At 40.5% G+C, this 13683-nt stretch overlaps 1 protein-coding gene across 2 annotated transcripts; it reads right to left on the bottom strand.

The window, feature by feature from the left end:
• Nucleotides 1-341: 341 nt before the first annotated feature.
• PRSS35 (serine protease 35) lies at nt 342-13287 on the bottom strand. Of its 2 annotated transcripts, none has more exons than XM_050788161.1 (2): nt 12929-13287; nt 342-2612 (listed from the first exon to the last, which is right to left on the bottom strand). In XM_050788161.1, exon 2 carries the CDS (start codon nt 2590-2592, stop codon nt 1354-1356), a length of 1239 nt encoding a protein of 412 aa, XP_050644118.1. In that variant the 5' UTR covers nt 2593-2612; nt 12929-13287; the 3' UTR covers nt 342-1353. The 2 variants fall into 2 exon arrangements, with proteins under 2 accessions (XP_050644118.1, XP_050644119.1); XM_050788162.1 differs by lacking the exon at nt 12929-13287 and adding an exon at nt 8220-8798.
• Between the last annotated feature and the right edge of the window lie 396 nt (nt 13288-13683).

Below are 13683 nucleotides of genomic sequence, written 5' to 3'. Positions count from 1 at the left end.
CCCTGGCAGAATCAACGACTTGAGTGTGCCATGAGAGAGAGAATGATGTGACCTTAGAAACTACCGGAAAGAACAGACCAGACCAGAAATAAGGCCTACAATTGCTGAATTTTAAGGTGTACTTGATTTATAGATCACTAAAACTCTTTAAACATAATGCCCTGAACTATTCCCTTTTTACAGCCCTTTAGCAAGTATTTATTTATTCAAGAAATACACATTGAGTGCCTACTCTGTGTTTTGCCCCAAGGCAGTCATTGGACTCTGCTTATACTACATGATGGCCAGAATGAGTGTTGCAATCTTGGTTCCTAAGGAAAATAACCAGACCCTCCTTTTAAAAGTCATATTCATAAATTTTATTCATTTTTAGGAAAGGACATATCTAAAATTACTAATCAGAGAATTCACCCTATGGTCCTCATACAAAGGCTGGATTTTGTCAAGGAGAAAAACACTCTTTCTTGAAAAAGATTACAGAATTCTTTGTCCTAAAAATGTAGCACCTCATACATAGAATGTATAGTATAAAATGATGTGGCTTTCAACACATGATCATTCATAATTTGTGAAGTGTCTTCCCTATGCATACATGAAAAATCCATATTTTGAGTATTAGTTAAATAAAAACTTGAGATCTTAAAATGTCTCAGCTTCCCTATTTCTAAACTAGATTATTTCATAGAACAAACTATTTCTCCCATTTTTAAATAATACACATTGTAATTGTTATTTTTTAAAGCAGTAAAACAGTTAATAGTTTTGTTTATAATGCTTGCTTTTTCTTCTGATTTGTAATTCTTCAAAAAAACTAAACTAAATGTCTCAGACCCAACAGATAACACAATATAAACACTGAGGGAATGAGCTGAATGGATCCATCTCAGAGTAGTACAAACTATGTTGTAACTTTCTGTCTCTATCCTGATACTAATTGTGTTACCATCGACCTTTATGCAATTTCACATTTAATACACAACCAGCATCCTATTAGATTCTTCTTAGAGTAGGACCCTGAGAATAAGTCCATTAAGAAATCACATGTTATTTATAATACCTGTTGAAGGTTTAAAGTGTGTCTAATTTTTAAGAAGGCAACAAAATTTTCCTACAAATGAAACTCATCACCATGTAAAGAAGAGTATATGCTTGGCATTGAAGTGTCCATCTAGTTTCAATATCTGTACCTATACATTTTTTAAATGGATGAGAATCTCCTGATTTTGAAAAAACGTTGAAATGCTATTGATAGGGTTCAAGTCCAGGCATAACCTATGAAGTGATCTCACTACAATAATCAGAGCTGGTTTTCTCTGTGATTTAGATGATCCACCGCCCTGTTCTAGGTCTCTGTTAGCCATAAGCACAATTGGCATCGTTCCCGTGAATCCAGAGGCAAATCTGGGCGTATTTGAGGGGAGTGATGCGAACAGCAACGTTGTAGTCCTTCTGAACCCCGTGGACATCCACCCACTGGTGGCCTGAGTAGACTGCAATGATTTTGCGCTTCCAATTCTTTTTGTCTGGATCTTTCAGACGCAGATAGACCCCGGAACCTGTGGAGCCCGACTCAGCATCGCAGTATTGGTAAAGGAGATCATTGGATTCGTCGGACACACTGCAAAACCGATAGACTAACTGATCAGCCCTATCGTTATCAAATCCTGAGAAGTGGATCATTCCACCAGGCATTTTCTTGATTGTTGGGCTGATTCCGAGTTCCATGTATTTTTTTTTGTGAGCACGCTTCAGCTCCAGAAGAGCATAGTCATAGTCCAAGGCAGCGTCCCCCATGCCTCCTCGTGCCCAGCCCTTCGGAATGTGGGTATTCTTGACCCGGGTCCACCGGAAGGAAGGCCTCCCTTCGGAAATCCTCTGACCCCTGCCAGATTGTTTTCTTCTTCTCCCAGCCTTGACTCTGTCCTGCAGATGCTCTCTGGTACCCTCTCTTTGGTCACCACCACTAGTTTCTCTCCTGCTCCTCTTAGAACCTCGACGTTTCTTGCCTCCACTTTTATTCCTCATCTTCAACAACCCTACCCTTAGCTTTTTACTCCCTTTGACATAGTCCTTTCCATCATGAACACAGTGGGCAGCAGTTAGAACGTGCTGAGGGGAAATGAGAATGCCACTACAGCCCGTGGAGAGCTTCACAGCTGTGCTGAAAGGGAAATTGGTTAAGAACCTTTTGTCCAAGATGCTGAACCTGCTGTCGGTACCATACACCTGTCTCTTTCTCCTAACAGATGCTCCCTTTGTGGTATTTTGAGTCGGCTCAAAAACCAAATCCTGAACTTTCACCCTGGTTAAGGTTCGGGTGCCATTCTCAAAGACAGTCTCATAGGAAAGATAATCCTCCAATTCAGAAAGGCTGGGAGTTGGGAGTTCTTTCTGGCATTCGATGCCGCACACGGTATTTACCATCATCTTAGCATCTGCCTCAAATGTGGGGCTGGTGAGATGGAAAGTCCTTTCACTGACAATCCGGGGTACCTTTCTCAAGTGCCAGGTAAAATCCCGTTCCATTTCAGATCCATCGATGAGGGTCCACCCGGGTGTGAAAAATATCAACCAAAGTAGCATATTTTCCATTTTGATCTTCTAATTTTTTCCTTAAAAACAGAAAAAGAGAGAGGTTTACAATGTTTTCTTTTTCAATCTTATCCATTTCATTTAGGCCTTGGATCCTAAATGTACCTTCCCCACAAAGAGGTGCCCTTATTTCCACCTTACCTAGCTTTTGAGATTAGATAAACGCTGGTAAGTGGGCTCACATAGACTTCCAAAATCAGTAAGTTGTTTTTCACCCAAACTTCCCTCTGTCAGCCCTAATCGACCTCGCTCCCACCCCAACCTGTCATCCTGTCACCTCCCCCTCCATCTCCCCTAACAGCCCAGTGCCTGAGAGAGTACAATAGGGTAGTAGGTTGGGATCCTCTGTCGGCTAAGCCACACTCTCCTCCTTAGGTATCCTACAACTTTATATCCAGATGATTTAGAAATAAAGATAGCAGCAAATGCGCTGCGGTCTTTTCCAACACTTAGCTACTTAAAAACAGGGATCATAACTTCTTCATCTCTAGACTGTAACTGCCTAGCACAGAGCTAAAAAAAACTGCTCATTGAATACAGTGAATGCCCATGAACCAGGACTGGCAGCCCAAGCTGATGTAAAGGTGCAATGCAAATTACTGGATAATGTTTTAAAGCAGTAAGAGTGTTAGCAATAAATAAATTGCTAATTAATCTTCTATTGTCTGCTTTGATTTTTATAGAACTCCTGGCCATAAAAAGAAAATATACAGCACAGGCCATTTTATGCTAAAGTAAGAAAAATGTACCATGCTTTGTTAAAAAACAAAGTTATGCTTGAAACCACCATCTAAGCAAAGCATCATACAAAATGCTTTATGGTGGGACATTACTGCATATTAAAATTATGTGTAAGAATTTATGAAGTACAGGCTATTGGGAGGACATAATAATGGCTAGATATAGTCCCTTTTCACCATAGGTCTCACTATCTAAGACCAGTGTTGTTGTTTTATTTAAATATTGTTAAAGGTGCCAGCACGTAATAAATTATATAATACTTTTCCTACTGTTCAAATCTTCTTGCCCTCTTTTTCTTTTCTTGAGGCTCACTGGCACGTACATGTATCTATTTAGTGGAACTGATGTGTATCAATCTTTGCTTGGAGGTGGGTATAGTAGGAGCACGCTGGAGCAGCAATTTTGAACCCTGTGTCAAGTTATTTGCGAACTATGCTTCAAGTCATTTTTAACTAATAGTTAAAATATGAAGACTTAAGCAAATGATTTGTACTTTGTATAAAGCAGAGGCAATTCAGCATTTGCTTATCCCTACAATACCTTCATCCTCAATGCTTTCTGATAAGTTTTATTTTATTTATTTGGTTTTTGCATGGAAAAGAAAGCACATTAGCAATGGCCCACAGCCATTGTACCACAGGGTACACCCACAGGATGTGTGCACTGGCACAAAAGGCAAAAATCAACCCTGATGCAGAGTTCAATATTGGTATCCCTTGATACAACAGAATTTATTTTGTCTTATACAAGTACAATAATTTTATTAACAAACTGAAACATTATTTTGATCAAACAAAAATGTATGCTACATTAACCTATTTATTGTTTAAATGTGATATATTAATGAAAACATAATTAATTTGAACTGTTATACATTTGGAAATATTAAGCAGGCCGGGTGTGGTAGCTCACACCTGTAATCCCAGCACTTTGGGAAGCTAAGATGGGAGGATCCCTTGAATACAGGAGTTCAAGACCAGACTGAGACCTCAGCTCTACAAAAAGAAACTTTTAAAAAATTAGTCAGGCATGGTGGCAAACGCAAGTAGTCCCTGCTACTTGGCAGGATCATTTGAACCCAGGAGGTCAAGGCTGCAGCAAACCATGATCATGGCACTGAACTCCAGCCTGGGAAACAAAGTGAGACACTGTTAAAGAAGAGAGGTGGAGGGGAGGGGAGGGAAGGGGAGGGGAGGGGAGGAGAGGGGAGGGGAGGGGAGGAGAGGAGGAAATCTGCGTTATGTTACAATATTTTCTAATAGTCACCACTGCAAAGCAGTAATTATATCATCAAGGATTTTGTAGAGTAGAGCCACTTAGTATTTTATTTTGTCTTCTATGAAATTTTTCACAATAGTATTTCATCAAGTTAATTTAATTAGAATGAAAAAGGCTCACAACTCAGTAACTCTACTGAGCGCTTGAAATTATAGTTCCCAGGATGAAAATTTATGTCCTTGGCTGAAAAAAAAAAAGTGAAAATCAAAGAGTTATTTGCTGCTACTTAGCTTATCAACAAACCAAAATACATAAAAATGATATATATCATTTTATATATATATATTTAAATCTACTTGATTCGCAGCAAAATTTCAATCAAGGGAGTTGTTTTGGTGTGGGAAACTTTTTTTTAATTGTTTTTTCATTTAGCTCTTTATGACAACAGCTGTCCACTGTGTACTTAATATATGATTACATCAAAGCTTGAAAGTCAGCCAAATATCCACGTCAAGAGACACAAAGTATCTCACTTGGTATATCTTAACACTTGATACTAATGATCTGAGCAGCAATACACATGTGAAAGGCATTCCTGGGCAAAATAAAGGAGGTCTAAATAGTGTTACTGAGATATTTTTTCCCCAGGTAGGTCTATCCTATGCCATAATTCTGTAGCCAGACTTTTAAGGAAGCCTCATCAGAGTTGAATTGTATTTAAGTATAATTTTATTTCTGGCTATGTAGATAAAGCTATTTTCTAGTCAAAGGCCTTAGCCAATACTTGGGAAATTTCCAATGCCATTAGTTCCTTTGAAACCATGCTTGGTGCAAAGCAATGACTTGATTTACCAAATGATAACACCAATGACATAGGCATGGTTTTCCTGCTCTGTGTTCACGTTCACATTCTCACAGCAGTTATGAATGGTGGTTGAGAACCCAAATCCTGGTTGCTCACCAAAAGGAAACACCAGACCAGGGGTTCTCAAAGGACAGTCCCTACACTAGTAACTTCGGCATTACCCGGGAACTTGTTAAAAATGCTAATTCCCAGGGCCTGCCCAGACCTACTGTTAAAAACTCTCCTGAAAGGGTGGTGGAGAGCGGTTCCCAGGTGGGTTTAACCGGCCCTCCAGATGACTCTGACACTCAATAAAGTTTAAGAACCACTACAGTAGCCAAGGCTCTGGTGTAGCAACATGAGCCGTACCCCAGAAGGTGGTCTTTGCAAGGATGATGGCTTATCTGGATTTTAAATGACATCTGCTTAACTCTGTGTACAAAATTAATTTATTCTGACTTCATTCTTTTACTGTGTTAGCAACTGACAATATCAAATCACTCAGCCAGTTCATAAAGAACAAACATAACTTACTTTTATTTATTTTTATTTTTATTTATTTTTTGAGAGGCAGTCTTGCTCTGTTACCCAAGCTGGAGTGCAGTGGTGTGAACTAGGATCATATGTCTCAAAAAATGAAATTCATAAGGTAATGAATGCCTCCAATATCTCATACTACAGATCATTCAATGGCATTGGTTCACCAGCCCTGCCTGGTGCCCTTCGAGGGAGCTCTATGCAGTGCACCACAGGAATAAAAACCATGCCCACGTCTACCCTTGGGCATGGGAAGGGCAGAGCTTTGTAATATGACCTCAGAATCACAGTAATAAGAGGACACGGATTTAGCCTAATTTGGCCTGTAATTTAAAATTGGGCAAATGTTTAAGGACACTTTCTTTTGGAAAATCTAAGTTTGTCTTGTGGTAAAATGTCAATGTGGCATAAATGATAGCTCTTACTGATAGAGCAATCCACAGTTTGTTCAGTGGATATCTACATATGTCCATTGTCCAAAAAGGACTAACTCGTTGATCTAAAAAGACACAGTCCCGATTGAAGGGGCAGCTATAAAATGTTGAAAGTCTAACGTCCCTTGTCTTCCCCATCCCCCTCATTTTTCCTGTCTTGCAATATAATTGTGACCTTCACTGTCCATTTCCAGATGGCTTGGATTTGGGGCTTCAAATTCCAATTTTGGTGAATGAAAGCGAAGTTGCAGTGATTGCTGTCCACCACTGTGAGTCAGCACACACACAGCTGATTATAGGTTAGATCCTGAAGACAGATTGAGTAGAAGAGAATTAAGGAGGAAGTAAGAATGTCTGTGTACGTAGACGAACTCTTACTGATGGAAGAGATGTAATTACACATTTGTACCCAATCTATTAACAGACGTGACCACACTTAACTACGAGATCACTTACTATTACCCTTTTGTTATAGTTTCTTAGAAATGTGACTGCTCTCAGAGTTGAGAATATTTCTGTATCTGTTCCAGCATGGTGGTTATGAGTGCAGACCAAGGAGTGGGAAGGCTTGGGTTCAATTCCCTCTTCACCACTTATGAGGCATGTACATGTGGACATTTCATTAACTCTCAAAGTTTCACTTTCCTCATCTGCAAAGTGGGGATAATATTACAGTAATTTCAACTTCATAACATTGTTATAGAGATTAAATGAGATGATACATGCAAAGAATTACTACTGAGCCCAGAGGATAGTAAGCAGTTAACACATGTTATTTTATAATTATTATCCTACCTTAATTGGTGAATTTGTATCACTTCAGAACAGGTTGTTATATAAGTCAAAATTAGAGACCTTGTAGTGTTCTAAAAAGTCAGTTTCACAGTCAAATATTTTTATTTCAAGATAGATAGTTTCCAACTCACTCTAAAATTCCCTTTTTCTTTGTTTTGTTTTGTTTTTTGTTCAAGGACAGCTTCACTTTAGAGACTTCCCAAATGAATGCTTTCCTAATTACTCATTTCTATGAATATCCATGCCTCTGTAATATATTTTTTTCATTGCTATTAAACTTAAGTGTGATTAAACACTCTGCAGCCACAAAACACTTAAATTGCATTTTCTGTGTCTTATTTATAGCGTGGATCTTCACTGGGAATTTTGGAACTGCATCAGACCCTCAGTCTAAAAAGAAACAGAGTCTATGTCAACATAATTACTCTAAGGGAGTGATCTACAATGAAAGAAAAACTCAACTTTTTGAGTGAGTCTATCTAGAGTATATAGAATCCTATGATGAAATGACATTATACCTTAAGGCTCAGTTTCTCTTTTGTGTTTTGTTTTTTACCCTAGAAGTTTATATTCTAGCTTAGATAGAGCAGGCAAACTAATGAAAGATTAGAAGGCTGCCCACTGTATTAATATTTCAAATCAATTATTTTTCCTGTCTATGAGAAAGCAAAGATGCTGACTTAACACTGAAGGACCTGCACTGAATTGCTTTCCCTTTCCAGGTGACAGATTCGCAATTACTCACGCCTTTCTTTTCACCTGGTTCCTTGTAATGTCTAGTAAGGAACTTGTCCATATTTATGTATATAGTATGTTGCCATGCGACACGACTTTGCATTGATCTGTCAAACAGTTCCTGGGAGGCTGCTGTGGGTCAGGAACTACTCAGGCATATCAATGACCCTGTAGGGCCAACACCACCCTCTACCTTAGTGTGTATGTTAGGACACACCAATGATTGCATGACCACCTTTTAAAACTTGGCTGTCCTCTATTTAGCCATCTGCAATCCCAACACCTGTCCTTCCCAGCACCACTGGCTGTGTTTACACGCATACCTAAATTTGAGGACATGCTCTCATCTTCTCTACTTTCATCCTCCACCTACTCAGGATTGACACACAACAGGGAGACACTGGGGCCTGGCCAGATGATTCCGAATAACTGCAGAGAGAAATGGCTTAGGCAAAAGGCCACAGCAGGAGAGGGGGAGAGTTACAAATGACATAAACAGGAATAAAGCAATCACTAAAGAAATCAGTGATGTTTTGGATGACAATTGTAAAAACTTTCATAGTCAATTTTATTTTGGGGGAACAGATGCTGAGGAGAACAGATGCTGAAATCTAATTCCTGACCCACTGAGGCGCTCCCTGACAGCAGCACTGCATGGAGGTAACATTTAAGTTAGAAAGATAAGTTAGAAACATTTAAGTTAGAAAGTGTATGAGAAAATAATCGTGTCTGTAACGTAATAAAAGAGGGGAGTAAGAACTACAGTGTTTCAATGATTATGGGGGCAGTAGGCTTTGAAGCCAAATCAACTTAAGTACACTTGCCACTTGTTACACTGTGATCTTGTGAAGGTTACCTAATCTCTCTAGACATTATTTCCCACATTTATTAGATAGAGATAATATTTTAGAACATTTTTGTGAGAAACTAATATGATAGGCACAATGCCCAGAGCACAGTAAGCTCTCCACAAAGATTAAAACAAATGTTATTTATATCAAACAGGGGGAGCCAAAACTCAGGTAGATATTTATAAGGTATTTTATACATCTCTAACTGCCTCATCATGGTATGCCAAATATCCTCATCCCCAAGACCTGTGAATACTTCCCACACACGAGAAAAGAGACTTTACAAATACGATTACATTAAGGATTTTAAGGTGAAGTGGTTATTCTGGATTATCCAGGTGGGTCCAATGCAATCACAGGGGCTCATATAAGAAGGAGGAAAACGGGTTAAGAGTGGGAAGAGCTGCTAGATGGAAGCGGAGGCCAGAGTAACGCAGGACCATGAGCTGAGGAATATGAGTGCCCTCTAGATGCTGCAAAAGGTGAGGAAAAAAGTATTTCCTAGAACTTCCAGAAGGAGGAACATAAATGAAAATGTGTTATTTTAAGAAAAACATGCATAAATGCAATTTAAAAACTAAAAATAGATCACAATAAAGCTTTAGATTTCTGATCTGCAGATGCATAAGGTAATAAATTTGTGTTGTTTTAAGCCACTAAGTTTTCGGTAATTTGTTACAGCAGCAGTAGGAAACTACTACACGTAAAAACAACAGTCTGCCTGACTGTTTAGAAAGAAAGAAGTAGTAGGGAGTGGCGGATGCTGTGGCTCACACCTGTAATCCCAGCAGTGTGGGAGGCCGAGGTGGGTTGATCACTTGAGGTGAGGAGTTCCAGACCAGCCTGGCCAACGTGGTAAAACCCCGTCTCTACTAAAAATACAAAAATTAGCTGGGTGTGGTGTTGTGCACCTGTAATCCCAGCTACTGGGGAGGCTGAGGCAGGAGAATCCCTTGAACTGGGAGACAGAGGTTGCAGTGAGCTGAGATCATGCCATTGCACTCCAGCCTGGGCAACAAGCGAGACTGCGTCAAAAAAAGAAAAAACAAGTAGTAGTAGTAGGGAGTGATTAAAAAGTAGAAAAGGGCCAGGCGCGGTGGCTCACACCTGTAATCCTAGCACTTTGGGAGGCTGAGATGGGAGGATCACTTGAGTCCAGGAGTTTGAGAGTAGTCTGGGCAACATAGGGGGACCCTGTCTCTACAAGTGTGGTGGCGCATGCCTGTGGTCCCAGCTACTCTGGGCTGAGTTGGGAGGATCACCTAAGCTGGGAGGTCGAGGCTGCAGTGAGCTGTGATTGTGTCACTGCACTCCAGCCTGGGCAACTAGAATGAGACAGGGAAACCCTGTCTCCCAAAAAAAAAAAAAAAAAAAAAATCCAGCGGAAAAGAATGTTTCCTTCTGGGACTTAAAACATAAATGAAAACGTGTTATTTTAAGAAATAATATACAGAAATGCAATTTTAAATCTAAAAACACTAAAAACAGAAGATCACGATAAAACTTCATGGCGGTAGGACATGCAATATTGCTAGAGGAGAAAAAAGAATTAGAACGGTAAATGTGTCTATTCAACAAATGCATACCAAGTGCTAACTCTGTCATGCATCATTTCGAAGCCTTTTTTAAAGAATCTATCTGATAGTCCTTAACTGTTGAGTTGGACTAGAACATTTCTAAGATTTCTTCCAGCTTTAAAGTTCTAGAGTAAACCGCAAATGAGAAAACACAAGTAACTTACTCATCAATGCTTCTCAGGAAGGTTCAATTCCTAATCATCCAGGGAAGAACTTGCCTGTTATCCACGTTGCTACCACTAGATGGCAAAGTTAGCCTGCTGATGGCAAATCTAAGGCCGGTATTTAAAATATTTACACTTACTCAGCTGTGAAATAGATTTTATTTTAAAAGCACGTAAGATTCAGCAGGGGCAAAACTTCTAACTGGCTAATAATATACTAAATTGCTGTGACATATGGAATTTATTACATTTAGAAAACCCACCTACAGGCCACGGAGCCCATCCTGATGAACTGAGGGCTGATAATGCTGTCTACAGCCAGACAATTTTCTGGCAGAGAGTTTTTCAAAAACAGTTGTAGTGCCAGCACACTTCCAGCATGACCTACAGCACTGTGAACTAGTCCCCCAAACGTGCCACAATTTATTTCAATGCTAAGGAAAATCTTGAACCTGCCAGATATTTCACATATGTTTATCAAATACTTTATAATCCATTACTAAAGGATAAGCTCTCCACTGATTCTAGGCTGAGAATAAACGGCAAGAAAGTTCATTGACAGCGGGCCAATTTCTATTCAAAATAGCATACCATAGCACTATTTTCAAGTTCAGTTTCATAAATGGAGACCAAAAAAAAAGTCTGTTTAAAAAGTTTGGCAGTACTTGAGGGAAAGGAAGATGGTAAAGTTACACAGTTGATTATTTTACAGTAACCCACAACTTCTGTTTCTCATCACAATAAAAAACAAAACCTCCCTTTGTTTTGGGGCTATTTTTCCATGACCTGTACATGTAAATTTCTGCAATTTCTGCAATGCTACGGGTCAATCAAATTTGGGGTGAATGACATTAAAGGAACCCTAAGAGGATTCTTTCATATGCTGCCTTATGAAGTGCACAGCATATAGCTCTAAACTTATCTGTATTTTTCAAGTTGGCCTTTGAGAGCAAAGAATATCTATAAATAGGTATGCTACTTTTCAGGTTTTAAAGCATCTATGGTCACAATGTTTTTAGCTAACTCACATCAGTTTTACCTATATGAAGCTTAAAGTTTTTAATTATAAAATAACAGCTTGCATACTACTAACTTGACTTTACTGTTTCCTAAGCTCTCCATCTCAGATTTCTCATCTGCAAAGTTAACTCAGTGCTGAGGCAAAGTGGCTTCATCCTCCCAAATTCTGAGTCTGATCCTACTGTTAAAATGCAATATGCTTGCTGGATATTTGAGCATTGGGCAGAGGAAAACAATTTACCCAATGGAGAAAATTAACTCACACTAGCAATTGTTTATTTTAACATCTAATAAGCATATACTATATGCCAAGTATATGCTAAACAATCTCACATTTTAAAACATGAAAAAGCTTCTTAAAAGCATACAGTTTTTCCAGCTATCTGGAAGAAAAATGGGAGACAGTATCCACGTCCACCACTTCCCTCACTAAAGGAACTCCTCTAATATTTCCTAATAAAAATAAAATTCCATATGATACTTGGCCACTACTTTCAAGCCTACATGTCTTATTTGGCAGGGATTTTAACATTCTGTCTTCTAAATTATAAACCAGATTCTAAGTATAATTCTCCAGCCAGCAAAATATGACTTTTTTAATCCTCTGGGGAGACAAATGTACTTCGGATAAAATAAGAATGAATTTCAGAAGTCAGAAGGGTTAATAAGGGGTGAAAGCCCCCTAGACACAGCATGCAGCTTCTTTTCAAATCAAGGACAGTGTAAAAACGTCTGAGCAATCAAGCGGGAGTGTTTCCACAACTTTTTAAAGAACCTTTTATTATAGAAAATTTCACGACTACACAAAAGCACAGAGAAAAGTATTAAAAGTCGAGAGAAAAGTGTAACCCCCATGTGCACATCACCAGCTTCAACTATTGTCAATATTTTGCCAATGTTTCATCCACCACCACCCCACACACTTTTTTTCCTCAGCTAGAGTATTTCAAAGCAAGTCAAAAGCTTTTCTACTTCGTTTCGCCTCCTTATTTTCTAAACGTTTTCCTATGCTCCTTTTGCTGACCCCTGCAGCCAAGTTGATAAAAGGGTAGAGGGAGAGGCTAGCTTTCATAGTAACCCCGCCAAAGAGACTTTCCAGGAATGCGTGTTATACCTTTCTCAATGGCATCTGTTAACAATCATAAAAATAAAGAGGGTCCCCTCTGGTACTGCTTAAGCAGAAAGAATTCCGTTTATATTCCAATGCAAACATTGTTGCTGTTAATATTAAACTGCAGAGGCCGGCACACAGAATTGCCTATGGGAAGGGTGGTTAGTTTCTTTGAGGACTGAAAGAAAGTGCCAAGTTTGACCCCTTTCTTCAAAGTCCTTCAAAGAAGCGCTCCTCGGGTAGGTCCTGCCTTTCTCAGGGAAATTTCTAAGTTCTAAGGTTGTTGGGTTTGGGGAGCTTCATCTTTACCTGCGAGGCTTGTTTGGTCCCCGAGGGCACTGTCAGCTGAGATCAGAGCTCCCGAGGAGGCGGGCGGGGACGCTGCAGCTGGGAGCCTCTCAGCCAGCCTGAGCCGAAGGCCGCCCAGCCAAGGCCGGGCCACAGCACCCGGAGCTCCCGCCGAGACTGCGGAGGAGGAGAGAGCAGCGCCGCACCACGGCCGGGAGGTGGGAGGGGAAAGGGGGCGATGACGCAGGGTGGGCGCGGTGGGATGGGGGAGAAGGGGAGGAGGAGGAGGTGGGCAAGAGGAGATGGAGATGGAGAGGGAGGGCGGAGAGGGGACTTCCCTGGAGGAACAGGAAGGACTTGGCCGTGTCTCGCCCCAGCATTTCTGTCCACAAGCTAAATTAAGCATTAGGAAAAATTCATCAGTAGGTTCACAGGGGATGCCTGTCCCTTTGATAGTATGCACTCCTTTAACAGTCTCAGGGTTTGTTCAGTAAGTCTTATTCCCCACTGCTTGCTGTTGAGACCCCAGCCATCTAGAAGAACGGAGGGCGTCTCCCCAACCTATCCCAAGCTAGTCTCCACCAGGGACCTCGCTTCTCTGGATGCACAAGCCGTAAGGTTACCCCGACTTGTACCAGCGCCAAGCGCGAGGGCCGCCTGGAGCCCAGGGTTCCCACCAGTGCCCTGACTGCACACGAGGATGGGGACCCCAAGCTGGGACGCCTGGACTCCCGGGAGCATCCTGCGCTGCCTCCAGGGGGAGCGCGTCAGTTTCC

This window comes from Macaca thibetana, chromosome 4, assembly GCF_024542745.1.
Source record: "Macaca thibetana thibetana isolate TM-01 chromosome 4, ASM2454274v1, whole genome shotgun sequence".
Classification (NCBI taxonomy): Eukaryota; Metazoa; Chordata; class Mammalia; order Primates; family Cercopithecidae; genus Macaca; species Macaca thibetana.
This window is presented reverse-complemented; position numbering and strand designations above follow the sequence as displayed.

What these genes read in the sequence shown, in the direction of transcription:
- PRSS35 (XM_050788161.1), bottom strand. Translation starts at nt 2,592, where the DNA reads ATGGAAAATATGCTACTTTGGTTGATATTTTTCACACCCGGGTGGACC.